This window comes from Vicia villosa, unplaced genomic scaffold (genome assembly GCF_029867415.1).
Source record: "Vicia villosa cultivar HV-30 ecotype Madison, WI unplaced genomic scaffold, Vvil1.0 ctg.001502F_1_1, whole genome shotgun sequence".
Taxonomy (NCBI): Eukaryota; Viridiplantae; Streptophyta; class Magnoliopsida; order Fabales; family Fabaceae; genus Vicia; species Vicia villosa.
In genome coordinates, this window is record NW_026705642.1 from 469,069 (window position 1) to 483,282 (window position 14,214).

Below are 14,214 nucleotides of genomic sequence, written 5' to 3' on the forward strand. Positions count from 1 at the left end.
GCAGACCAAATAAGACATAAAGGTGTTTTTTTTTTTTTTTTTATAAAAGCTAAAGGATGAATAATTAGAGGGAACATGCATTGCTTCATTTAAAGAACCTTGGTTTTTGAACTTGAGCCTCCTACTCAATTTACACTTATGTGATGTCTACTAAGTATATTTCAGAAACTTCATAAAACCACTTTAATGCATCATTAGTTCCAACATTATTTAACAGAAAATTACAAAATTACGCGTTGAATTCATAAAATAACAAAATATATCAATGGAATGCTTTTCAATTTTCATATGAAAACACAACATAAACTAACTATGCTTTTGTATATATGTCCAGGAAAGATCAAGGAATTACTAAAAATCAATGATTTTTTACATTTCACATACCAAACGTGTGCGTCGTATACCAGTAGGATACCTAAGATTCTATAAGATTGTTCTGTTAGAAGTACAAGCCCTTGGGTTGTCAAAGCAAGAGCTTCTTTATGGGCGGTCAAAATGGATAGGCAAGAGCTTCATAAGGTGAAATCTCGCCATTTGAGAACAGCTGAAGATATGGATGGTCAAGAGCTTCATTAGCTGAAATCCTGCCATTTGGGCACAGGCAAAGCATTCTCTGTCCAACATAAAACACGGGCTATAATTAAACTTTCAGTTGACCAATAAAAGAGTTAAGTAATTCGAAGAAACGTAAACAGTAATGTGTAGGAGGCAGTTGAGTTACCGAAAGAAGATCAAGACCAGTAGGTCCGAGGCTTGGGAACTCTTTAGCCAGGTCCTACAAAATCAATTAGTTTCCATACATTGCTTATTGGATGGCCTGAATTTATGAAATGAAAAAATTGATAAAAATCATAACATTAATGAGAATACCTTTGGCTGTACTGGAGGGTTAAATTCTTGAAGAAAATTGCATATAGAAGACACTCTAGGCCAAGTTTCTTCTGTTGGCGTGCCAAACAAACTTTACATAGAAAATATCCAATTAATTAGTTTTGTTTGGTTATTACATGCAGAGATATCATAGAAATAGTTATTGTGTTTTGATGAAATTACCAGAATATCTCAGCCAATACCCCATGCTCGTCTAAATTATTGAACAGAGGTCGGCGCTTAATGATGTGAGCAAATATGCAGCCCATAGACCAGATATCAGCTGCAGTTGAGTAATTGGTTGAGCCCATCAAAAGTTCAGGTGCTGTATAGTTAGGACGAGCCTTCTGCAAATTGAAAACAAAATTAGAAAAGCATTATTTTGCATGGTTTGTACTGTCCTGGATTGTTTTAAACAATGTAAAAAAGAGAAAGTATCATACATGAATAGAAGTTTTGGGTGCAGGAATACCACATAGCTTGACTGTAGGAGATGATTCATCATCTAGGTGGCATTCAACGAGAATATTAAAAGGATTGATATCGGTGTGTACAATGTGGTGAGAATGGAGGTATGTGAGTCCCGAAAGAGCTTGATATAGAACACACTGCAATCACAAAATGTAGAAGAAATTAGAGGTATAAAACAAAGCAGCACTACACTATAGAGACAATAGTTTAGTTTAGTATAAAGATGAGTTACTCTTTCGAAAGTGGCAATGCTAGGCAAGTGATTGGTGATGTATCTTTCAAGATTTAGGTCAACATGATCAAAAACAAGATACACATCTTCCTCAGTAGACAGAATTTGCAACAACCTGTAGATATCACACATTCACACACACCAAACATATATATAATCTATTCATTGAAACTTGATTTGAAGAAAACAAATGATTGACCTCACCTGACGATATTGTCATGGTTCAAATCTCTGAGGCTAGAGGCGTGATTCAAAATGGTGGATGGAATTCCGTTCTTTTGCTGGTGTTGAGGAATGGTTAGAATCTTGATAGCAACTGTCTCATCTGAAGAACGTCGAATGCACTTGATGACATTGGCGAAACACATATCATTGTCAATTCGTATCCGTTCAAGATCTCTGTGGAAGCGAAGTAGGTATTCTGCCTGATTTATTGATAGCTTCGGTCTGCATTCACAAGAAAATGAATCAGAATGTCTTTGAAAGAAATGCAAGAACGGAGAATGAAAACTAAAGAGTTGAGAGAAGGAAATGGAAACTCACATCATGATGTCATGTTGTTGCAACCATAGATCCTCAAGCTTATTGATTCCCATTTCAGAACGAGAGAGAAAGAGAGATTGTAAGAAAGAATCAGAGAGAATTGGAAAAGTGAGACAGTTACTGTGATTTGCAATTCTCTTTTATAGCTTTTTATTTCCCTCCAACTCCTTGTTATCGTTAACTTTAACTACCTGTGATTCGCTCAATGAAAAAAAAACCAATCTTAAAATATTATTATTATTATTATTATTATTATTATTATTATTATTATTATTATTATTATTATTATTATTATTATTATTATTATTATTATTAGTTTTACTATTATTATTATTATTAGGGTTAAATATCTTTTACCCCTTGCCAAATAAGCGAGTTTTGATTTTGTCCCCCTTAAAAAAAAATTGTTGCGCAGCCCTTACCAAATGCAGATTCCAACCATTTAAACCTTTTATCATGATTTTACCTAGAACACCAGGTTACCATCCTATTTGTAAGTTGCAATTTTTTTTTTACTGTTACTAATGCCACGTTAGATCTTCATCGTTTTCCCTTCTTCTTTACAGACGAGAAAATTCCCAAATCAACAATTAGGAAAACTAGGGTTTGGTAAATCATGTTCATCATCATCATCTTCCTGTTGTGTTTGATTATGTTTGCAGTGGTTTTGAAGTTCAAGAATTAGGCATTAGAGTACTATTGTAACAAGAATGTTGTAGTAGGACTGTGTTAAGTTGTTGTAGTATGCTTGTGTTAAGTTGTTGTAGTATGCTTGTGATGGGTTTTGTTAAAAACAGTCATGAAGAAAATTATGTAAACTTCAAACGACTTAATGGATTTGTTTACAATATATGGCATTAGATGTATTAAATTGTCTCATTGTTTTGTTTATAAGGTGTAATGAATTACATATGAAACAGAAAATAAAATATAAACAGAATTTTGGCACAAAATGTAGTTCATATTAATTATGATCTTAAGTCTTATATTGTCATAAACATTAACTTACACAAAACATTAGTCAACTTACAAAGTCATTAGATCAAAACATCCAAAAGAACATAAAAGAACATAACATTGTCATAAAGATTACACAAAACATGAGACAACTCATAAAGAGACAATATTCTATTTCTTGGCTTTCTTGTTTGATCTTTGTGATCCTCTTCCCTCGTCTTCATCTGTCAAAGACATTGGTTGATCACTATTGGATCCAGGTCCTGTAAATGGTTTTGGTTTTTTAAACCAATTTATCTTGATTCTTTCACTTGACCTCCTTCTCATTGGCTTGATCTCTTTCACTCCTTTCCTTGTCTTGGCCTCTTTGTAATCCTGAGCAGTGGTGATGTCTGGTAGGCTTGATCTAATATCATCAGAAATTCCATCAAAATAGTCAGTATGAGATGCATCATTTGGGATGGCATCAGTTTCTGCAGCACCTACATCTTGTTTTGCATTTGTAGGAATAACATCAGTAGGCATAGTTTCACTTGCTTGTGTTTCTACAGCACCTTCATCATGATTTACAGCATTTTGAGTAGTGTCTTCTCCATCTGCATGCTGAGTTGTTTGAGTTGTCTTCACTTTTTTCTATCAAACAACAACATAAAAATTTAGTTAGATGTTATGTCACACAGAATTATCAGTATCATATGTCACACATAAACAACTTAAAATTTTGTACATCATACCTTTCTCTTGAGAGCATTTTGATCCTGACTTGAGCTTTTACAAGATTGTGCATTATGCCCAAATTTATCACATGTTGTACATCTGTAAGAGACTCTAGGCAACCTTCTTCTAGCCCCATCTTCACCAGTTTCTCTAATCCTGAGCTTTCTAGGCCTCCCTAGAGCTTTTTAAACATTGGTGGCAACAATTCCTCCGATTCTACCTCAGGCCACATATCTTGTCCATTAATGGGACTAACAGCAAAGTTTCATTAACACATCTAGGACTAACAACTGAAAATGAAACATCTACTACATCATGCTCTACATAGATGACACCCTCAACTTCATTGGCATAAGAAAATGCAGCTAAATCATAACAGTCATCATCTTTCTTAATTTGGAAAAAGTTGGGATCAATTTCAACAACCTTTGTCCATACCTTAAATGTGCCTTCATTGTAACCCCACTCATTCAACAGCTTCTTAACGCAAACCATAGTAAAGTTGTCAATGTGAATGTCATTAACATGTGTCGTTACCCCTCCTCTGTATATCATAACCCCATCACTCATGCTCACAAATTCCCCTCCATGATGGAAAACAACACTGATTAAATGCATATTCTGAAATTTTTAAAGGAAATGAAAAATTTGTTAAACCCTAAAATGATGACAAACCCTAAAATTTGTTAAACCCTAAAATTCGTACCTTTCCATCTTCAATAACTTCTTCTTCTACACGTTCGTCCCGGTTCACGACCTTGGTTTTCTTGGATAATTGGCTTGACTGCATCGTCTTCTTACTCTGGCTTGACTGCGTCATGTTGGTTTGGCTTGACCGCGTCGTCTTCTTGGACTGGCTCGACTGCTGCGTCGTCTTCTCCGTCTTGCTTGTCTGCGACACCTTCTTCGTCTTCTTCGACCTCTTCACCATTGTCACCTTGCTTTTTTTCAGAAATGTTTACCCTAATTTTTTTGAGGGGGTAAAATGAGAACAGTAAAATGGTTAAACAATGCGTTATATACTCTGGCTTACGTGGCATTAGTAACAGTAAAAAAAATAGCAACTTACACGTAGGATGGTAACCTGGTATTTTAGGTAAAATCATGGTAAAAGGTGTAAATGGTTGGAATCTGCATTTGGTAAGGGCTGCGCAACAAATTTTTTTTAAGGGGGAAAAATCAAAACTCGCTTATTTGGTAGGGGGTAAAAGGTATTTAACCCTTATTATTATTATTATTATTATTATTATTATTATTATTATTATTATTATTAGTATTATTATTATTATTTTTATTATTATTACTATTAATATTATTATTATTAGTTTTATTATTATTATTAGTTTTATTATTATTATTATTATTATTATTATTATTATTATTATTATTAATTTTTTTTTGAATAAAGATTACTTTTATTAACCGAAAACAATGAGCTACAAACCAATCCTTACAAGGATCCAGGTAACAAAATATCTCAACAAAAACACCTTATCCTATAAGCATGTTTACTCTATCAATATGCGTGTTGACTATTCTATTGAGGGCCCCTCTTGCCTCTGCCACCATACAGAACGTGTAGAGAAATTGAAAAAAAAGAACCGGAACACCCAATTCTGATATATCCGGTTCAGTAAAATTGAAAAAAAAAAAGAACCGGAACACCTACCCCTGAGATATCCGGTTCAGTAAAATTGAAAAAAAAAGGAACCGGAACACCCACCCCTGGGATATCCGGTTCAGTAAAATTGAAAAAAAAATAAAAAAGAAAAGTTAAAAATTTAATAAGGACAAAATTGGGATTTTTTTAAAATTGTAGGGGTATTGGGATAAATGTAGGGGTACGGGGTATAATTTTCTTGATATCATGCACCAGATCATTATGAAGTTCTTTCCCAAAGCATAATGGATTCCTTGATGTCCAGATGGTGTATACCGTTTCAGTCAGAGCCATTTTGAGCAATTTTCGGCGCCATCCCTTCCTCTTGACCTCCTGTATAAACCAGTTGCTCTCTTCCTTCCAAGGTTGAGGTGATATTTAAACCGTCGGCTCTCATGGGATTACACACATTGTCCCACGCAATTGGAGATCTTCTGGTTATTTCCTCCGTATTACTCCATAAGAAACTCCGGCAAACAGCTTCAATGTGCTTCAGAACGCTTTTTGGCAATGGGAAGACTTGCATTGCATCCATTAGGATGTGACTGCAAAGAGGACACTATGGATCAGTTGTTTTCGACCTACATAGCTCAAGATTTTTGCAGTCCAGTGCTTGATTTTTCCAACTATTCTATCAACCAGGGGCCTGCACTGTTGGATACTAAGCTTCTTGCTGGATAATGGCACTCCAAGATACTTGAAGGGCAAGTCTCCACTTTGAAAACCTGTGATCTGCAACAGCCCTTGTTTTCCACTATCATCCAAAACTCCAGTGTAAATTTTGCATTTTGTTGGGTTTGCTCTAAGCCCTGTTGATGCAGAGAAATTGTGAAAAGTTTCCATCATGAGAGCCACAGATCGGTCATCACCTCTAGCAAGAAGAATCAAATCGTCTGCAAAACAAATATTGGTTAGGCATAACTTTTCACACTTCGGGTGGAAGTTGAAATCTGGAATGTTTTGGAGTTTCCTCATACATCTATGCATATACTCCATCACTAGCACAAAGAGTAAAGGTGATATTGGATCACCTTGCCTCAGGCCTCTCTTAGGAGTTAGATAATCACTATGCTGTCCATTGATAACATACTTGTATGAGACACTAGTTATGCATATCAGGCTGAATCAAATCAGACTGGTGCTTATGGCTGAGTTGTGCACCTTGCCTCATAACCTCAACATCAATGTGTCTCAGCTGGCTACTAGATTTCCCCAACAGCTCTCCATAAAATCTAAGGATCTCTTTCTCAATTTCTTCATGACCCCTGATTTCCAGCCCATTCTGATCTTCCAGGGTATATAAACCTGTAGTTTTATTTTAGCTCTGAAGGATAGCATAGAAGTACCTGTTGTTGCCATCACCAAGCAATAACCAATTGATTTTTGCTCTTTGCATAACGACCTGTTCTTCCAATGCAGAGGAGGTGATAAGCTCACTACAATTACCAGGAGTTAGTCGAACGGGCCTACTTTCTCCCAATTTTCAGCTGTTTGTTCTTTATGACACTGCTCAATGCAGCCTTGTTCGGTCAGTGATGGTGTGGCAAAGTGTTTCTCAATGTAATCCCAAGCATCCATTCTTGATAATCTTGCTTGAAGTACTCATGGAACAGATTTTCTGCTGATCCATCGGATGCACCAACCAGCCTGTGGTTGACCACAGTATATCTTCATCTTATGAAACCTTGCTCAACAAGGCACTTTTCGCGGTATTCTCCTACCTCAGGCCTGCTATATTCCGTGCTTGCATCATAACCTCAAGGTGGAGATTCTATTATTGGTTTAGAAAGAGGTGTTGCACTTGAAGCTTCACTTGGATTATTTCGATTCTGTGAACTCAATTTTGTGAAAGGAATAGACACTTAATCTTCCCTTAAGGGAGACGTCGGAGGTTGTTTGCGCTATAGTTCTCTTCTCGAGTAAAGAACATAGTATTCAAACTTCTCTGTAGGTTCACCAAGGAGTGAAAAGCTTCCCTAAAGGATAAGCAACTACATCATGAAAGAAAGTAAAGAGGTTGTCCATTCCTTTAAGTAGGCTTATTATGGGTTCTAGTCAGACAGTTTCTTACAGATCAATCAGAGTCGAGACCACCTCACAAGTAACAAATATATGCGATACCAACTCAACCATATCCTTATGCATACACAAGAAACTCTAGGTGGATCAACTAAAATCCCATGCTTAAAAAGATTCTCCCTGATATAGATCTTATCTTTAGAAACTATCAAGAAAAACCATGACTTTAGAGGGGGCTCTGATAACCTAGATGTGGAGAAAATAATAGGGATAATTAACATCAAGGCAAAAAAAAGTCGAGGTTACCAAAAACACTCAATCCCTAACATGTCGCCACCGCCAGTTATCACTATCCATGGATAGAGTCGTTCCTCGTATAATTGAAAGAAATTTGGCAACCAACTCTTGCTCATAAACAAAAAAATATCTCCTTCACTTTAAATCATAAACCAGAACAACATTCATGCTCCGACCTACCTCGCCCACAGATAGTTTTTGTTGATCATAGATATACTAAAGAGTCTATGGAACCTAATCTTCACGAGGATGGGCCAAACCTATTGGCCAACTCATAAATAAGTGTGAAGACCATATCTCACTTTCCTACTTATACTATTCAAAAATCAATCAAACGAATCGTCGGCTTTGAATCCTAGAAGATACACTCATTTCCGCGAAGAGGACGCAAAATGAAAACATTGAGACATGCCACCCTCAATAATTAAAACAAGACAGACCAAATAAGGCATAAAGTTTTTTTATGAAAGCTAAACGATGAATAATTAGAGGGAACATGCGTGGCTTCATTTAAAGAACTGGTTTTTGAAATTGAGGAGCCTGCTACTCAATTTATACTTATGTGATGTCTACTGAGTATATTTCAGAAACTGCATAAAAACCACTTCAATGCATCATTAAGTCCAACATTATTTAACAGAAAAATAGAATTACGAGTTGAAGTTCTAAAATAACGAAATATATCAATGGAATACTTTTCATATGAAAACACAAAATGAACTGACTATGCTTGTGTATATATGTCCAGGAAAGATCAAGGAATTACTAAAAATCAATGGGCTTTACATTTCATATACCGCAAGTACGTCGTATACCAGTAGGATACCTAAGATTCTATAAGATTGTTCTGTTAGAAATACACAAAGGAAGAGAGAGTAAGCCCTTGGATTGTCAAAGCAAGAGCTTCATCATGGGTGGTCAACGTCGAAGATATATGGATGGTCAATAGCTTCATAAGCTGAAATCCTTCGATTTGGGCACATGCAAAGCATTTTCTGTCCAACAAAAAAAAAAACTGCCTATAAATAAACTTTCAGTTGATCAATAAAAAAGTTAAGTAATTCGAAGAAACCTAAACAGTAATGTGTAAGAGGCAGTTAAGTTAAGTTACCGAAAGAAGATCAAGACCAGCAGGTTCGAGGCTTGGGAACACTTCAGCCAGGTCCTACAAAATCAATTAGTTTCCATACATTGCTTATTGGACGGCCTGAATTTATGAAATGAAAATATTGATAAAAATCAGAACATTAATGAATACCTTTGGCTGTATTGGAGGGTTAAATTCTCGAATATTCCATAGTGAAGACACGCCAGGCCAAGTTTCTTCTGTTGGGGTACCAAACAACCTTTACATAGAAAATATCCAATTAATTAGTTTTATTTGTATAATACATGCAGAGATATCACAGAAATAGTTATTGTGTTCTGATGAAATTACCAGAATATCTCAGCCAATACCCTATGCTTGTCCATAGTATTGAACAGCGGTCGGCACTTAACGATGTGAGCAAATATGCAGCCCATAGACCAGATATCAGCTGCAGTTGAGTACTTGGTTGAGCCCATCAAAAGTTCAGGAGCTGTATAGCTAGGATGAGGCGTCTGCAAATCGAAAACAAAATTACAACAACAGCATTACTTTGCATGGTTTGAACCATATTCTGGATTGTTTTTAACAATGTAAAAAAGAGAAAGTATATATATAGTATCATACATGAATATAAGTTTTGGGTGCAGGAATACCACATAGCTTGACTATAGGAGAGCCACCCCATTGGTATTGCAAGAGAATATTAAAAGGATTGATATCTTTGTGTACAATTTGGTGAGAGTGGAGGTACGCGAGTGCAGAAACAGCTTGACGTAGAACACACTGCAAACACAAAATGTAGAAGAAATTTGAGATATAAAACAAAGCAGCAGTACAGTATAGAAAGAATAGTTTAGTTTAGTATAAAGATGAATTACTCTTTCGAAAGTGTGAAGGCTAAGCACGGGATTGGTGATGTATTTATCAAGATTTAGGTCAACATGATCAAAAACAAGAAACACTTCTTCGTCAGTAGCCAGAGTTTGCAACAAGCTGTAGATATCATATCACACACATCAAACATATATATATAAATCTATTGATCAGAACTTGATTTGAAGCTGAAAACAAATGATTGACCTGATGATATTGGGATGGTTCAAATCTTTAAGGAGAGAGGTGTGCTTCAAAATGGTGGATGGAGTTCCGTATTTTTGCTTGTGTTGAGGAATGGTTAGAATCTTGATAGCAACTGTCTTATGTGAAACACGGCGAATGCCCCTGATGACATTGGCGAAACACCTTTCATTGTTAATTGGTACACGTTCAAGATCTCTGTGCAAACGTAGTAGGAATTCCGCTTGACTTGTTGATAGGTTGGGTCTGCATTCACAAGAAAATGAATCAGAAAATTTTGGAAGAAATGCAAGAACGAAGAATGAAAAGTAAAGAGTTGAGAGAAGGAAATGGAAACTCACGTCGTGATGTCATGTTGTAGCAACCATAGATCCTCAAGCCTATTGATTCCCATTTCAGAGCGAGAGAGAAAGAGAGAGAGCAAAGAGAAAGAGAGAGAATTGGAAAAGTGAGGTAGTTACTGTGATTTGCATGTCGCTTTTATATCTTTTAATTTCCCTCCAACTCCTTATTATCGTTAACTTTAACTACCTGTGATTCGCTCAATGAAAAAAACCAATCTTAAAATATTAGTTTTATTTATTATTATTATTATTATTATTATTATTATTATTATTATTATTATTATTATTATTATGAAAATGCTAATCTGTGCCATAAAATACATATCAAAAATATTATAATTAAAAATTAATTTAAAATATTCTCTTGAACGATGTATATTCAATTGTTTAAAATTTTAAACATGATTTTATCATACTTAAATTTTTGAAATTATAGTATCATAACATATGTCCGCAAATGTTAGCATGATCCATTTAAAAATTCATAAATATATTTAAATTTACGTCAATATTGATTCAATGACCATGATGACCACAAGTTTTGAGAATATCTTACCCCACCTCTTGGGTCTCTCTTGCACCATGCGAGTTCCGTAAAATGTCTATGTTTCCGTAGATATACCTCTTGAAGCATTCTTTTATTTTGTGAGATTTATTGAAATTTTCGCGTTTTGAGACGATTTAATCGGTATTAGTTCAGGATAGCGGATCGATAGTTAATCAAAAATTTCGATATTTTAAGTATTAGAAATATTATTAGAATAAATTTTAGTGTTTTGAGAATTTTCCGAGTATTTAAGATTAGACTAGAAAAATATGAAACATAGAGTAAAAATGGGCATTTATTTATTTGAAATAGTTGATTTGAATTGTGTGTGGCAAGTAGCAAAATAGAGGTGTTGGTTTTAGGCCCATTAGGAGATTGAACGAGACTAAGAGCTCGTTTGGCCCAACTTTTTTAAGTCTTAAAAGTTACTTTAAAATTTAAGTTAAAAATAAGAGCTTTTAAAATAAATTTAAAGTTGTTTGGTTATGATTATTTTTTTAAAGTTAATTTTAATTTAAAAGTTGTTTCGTGTGTATATATATATATATATATATATATATATATATATATATATATATATATATATATATATATATATATATATATATATATATATATATAATGCGTTTTATTTAATTGTTATATTAACATCTATAAGTTAATGTATAGTAGAAGAAATTCATAATATTATTATTGAAAATCATTATACAATAAAACAAGAAATAATATATGAAACGAATAAAAAGTTGAACAATACTAGTATCTACAAAAATGATGATGTAAACACAAGAAGAAAAAAAGAATAAATAAAACATAATTCTAGATGTTATGAACCGTAGAAAAAATTGAAAAATTTCCGTCTACTACATTAGCGCCATTTTTTTTAAAGAAAAGTGCTTTCGTTGGGATTCGAACCGCGACCACATGTTTTAAGCTCCGAAAAAGTTGGTTTCAACGCCTTTTTTACAAGCTCCTTTTATTCAATTTTTTGTCTTTAAAAAAAAGTTACTTTTTTTCATAAGAGCTTTATGAAAAATATGTTTGGCCCTCCATCTCCTTATAAGGAGAAGAAAAGTAGATAAAAAGTTAGGCCAAACAAGCTCTAAATTAATTAAAACAAACAAACACTATTTAGAATGTGGCTTGCTAGGAGACTAGGGTTAGAAACCGAAAATTATAACTGCCTGCTAAGAGAGAGAGAGAGAGAGAGAGAGAGAGATCAAAACCTGCTAGAAAAGAGGAAGATAGGAAGCAACCGTTTCAAATTACACCAGGTAGTATTGAATTAATGTCGACTAATTGTAGTAAAAACGAGAAAATTTATACTAGTCTATCTGTTGCAGAATTAGGGTCCGGTTATATTCGCGAAATTTGAACGAGTAATTCTAGTTGTCTTCAATCCAAGGTAAGGGTGGGGTTCGAATTTTATAATTGGGAGTATGATGGTTAATATGTGGGATTATAATTATAATTTTTCTGCTGTTTGTGTTGAAATTGTGATATTTGGTTTTGAGGAATTGGTTGTTGTGGATGATATTGTTGATTGAAAATTTACGTTTTGCTGTTGATATGAGGATGTCCTGGATTTTAATTGTTAGCCTAGTATGAAAGTATGATGAACATGTTGAATTAGTTGGTGTGATACTTTTGAATCTGAAGCTGGAAATTAGAACAAATAGGAGCAGAATGAGTAGAAGAAGCATTAGGGACGGGGGTCCCTAAAATGAGGGACGGGCACCCCACATTAAAAATATATATATATATATATATATATATATATATATATATATATATATATATATATATATATATATATATATATATATATATATATATATATATATATATATATATGTGTGTGTGTGTGTGTGTGTGTGTGTGCGCGCGCGCGCGCTATATGGGTGGGCTCCACATGGCTTAAGGGTGGGCGCCCCACACCCTCTTTTTCTCTCTCTTCATTTCCTTGTGCATATGTGTATGTGTTCTGACGTCTTTTTATTATTTTCTTTAGGAAACTGGTAATTAGATGCACTGCTTATAATTATTAGGGATCAGTAATACTTAGTATAACAGTTATAAGAACTGATACTAATAGGTGAATCAAAAATTAAATTAATAGAAGAATTCATCACTTAGCCGGAAGAGTTGGATATAGCAGTAACTTATCGATATTAGCTGGAAAATGGTTTAGCATTAGCAGAGTAATTATTTCAGTGTGTAGAAATCGGCTATATCAGTAGAATAAAAATTATCAGGAATAGTGTGAATAGTTAATAGCAATGCATAAAACTAAAAATTGTACTGGTTAGCCGAATTAGCCGGAATAAGTAGAAAAATTAGTTGTCCGGAATTAATTGAAATTTGTCGAGAAATTTAGTATATATTAGTAGATAATCTTGGTTGCTTTGTTTCGTCGAAATTATGTAGATTGTATTGTTTTGCAGGAACGATCGAATAAGTTGATTTTTGTCCCGATATATGGGCATATTTGAGTTGCAGGTCGTATGACCAATGTTGATTTAAGCTGATGCGGTTGATGCATATTTATGTTGTCGTTGTTGTTGTTGTATGCCATCCATATGAGTCGCATACATTGCATTTTCTAAGTTGGAGCGAATGCTCAATCAAGTTGGCCTGGATTGGCAAAAGTTGAAAGTTGAAGGCTTATGCCTTGTTGATGCCTCGATAACCTGGCAGATTTTAAGTTGGGAGTTTTACTCTGATGGTACCACATGCATTTGCATAGTCGAGTCGCATTTGAGTTGCATTTTAAAGTTGTTGTTACTATTATGTTATTTTGTTGGATTGTCGTTATATGTTGTTGAGAAGTGGTGAAAATTATATGATCTTAGTCTAATATATCAATTATCATACTTTTGTTTATATTATTCGATATCTCACCCCTTTTGTTTGAATGTTACCCTCTGTTGGTAACGTGCAGGAAACCAAGGAGAGTAGTTGTTACCGTTATTAGTTCGTGTGAGTGTCATTTGCTCTGATATGTAGCACTCAGGGGAGGAAATGAACACTTGTTTAATTTGTCGTTATTTGAATTCAGTTGTTAACTGTGAAGTTTGGTTTTGGTTTATGTTTTTAAGCAAGATGTTATGTTTTATTTGAAGTTAAAGTTAAATCAGCTGTGTAGTTATTAAATAAAGTTGTTTTGTTTGAAGACTAAATTATTGGTCAAACAGTTTTAACTTATTGTGCATGAGAGTTATGTATCTGTTAAATAAACTTTATGCTTTGGTTTCAAGTTGAAGTTTAATACTTCAAGTTTTGGTTGAAATTTTGGTACTCTAATTTTATTATAACTATTGGGTAGATTGGGGTGTTACACCCCTCAGAGGGAATCAGGTGTCGGATCCTTACAGTCGATGTCTTGACCGC

General features: G+C 34.3%; 3 protein-coding genes across 3 annotated transcripts; all 3 read right to left on the reverse strand.

Annotated features, from left to right (window-relative positions):
* Positions 1 to 490: 490 nt before the first annotated feature.
* LOC131635500 (cell division control protein 2 homolog 2-like) lies at positions 491 to 2,169 on the reverse strand. Its single transcript, XM_058906119.1, has 8 exons — positions 2,117 to 2,169; positions 1,778 to 2,020; positions 1,574 to 1,688; positions 1,314 to 1,478; positions 1,054 to 1,217; positions 871 to 961; positions 722 to 775; positions 491 to 613 (listed from the first exon to the last, which is right to left on the reverse strand). Exons 1-8 carry the CDS (start codon positions 2,167 to 2,169, stop codon positions 491 to 493), a joined length of 1,008 nt encoding a protein of 335 aa, XP_058762102.1.
* Positions 2,170 to 5,730: 3,561 nt separating this feature from the next.
* LOC131635501 (uncharacterized) lies at positions 5,731 to 7,028 on the reverse strand. Its single transcript, XM_058906120.1, has 4 exons — positions 6,921 to 7,028; positions 6,428 to 6,521; positions 6,148 to 6,343; positions 5,731 to 5,995 (listed from the first exon to the last, which is right to left on the reverse strand). Exons 1-4 carry the CDS (start codon positions 7,026 to 7,028, stop codon positions 5,731 to 5,733), a joined length of 663 nt encoding a protein of 220 aa, XP_058762103.1.
* A 1,646-nt stretch (positions 7,029 to 8,674) lies between these two features.
* Positions 8,675 to 10,327, reverse strand: LOC131635502 (cyclin-dependent kinase A-1-like). The gene is made up of 8 exons (XM_058906121.1): positions 10,275 to 10,327; positions 9,937 to 10,179; positions 9,735 to 9,849; positions 9,481 to 9,639; positions 9,205 to 9,368; positions 9,025 to 9,112; positions 8,878 to 8,931; positions 8,675 to 8,761 (listed from the first exon to the last, which is right to left on the reverse strand). Exons 1-8 carry the CDS (start codon positions 10,325 to 10,327, stop codon positions 8,675 to 8,677), a joined length of 963 nt encoding a protein of 320 aa, XP_058762104.1.
* Between the last annotated feature and the right edge of the window lie 3,887 nt (positions 10,328 to 14,214).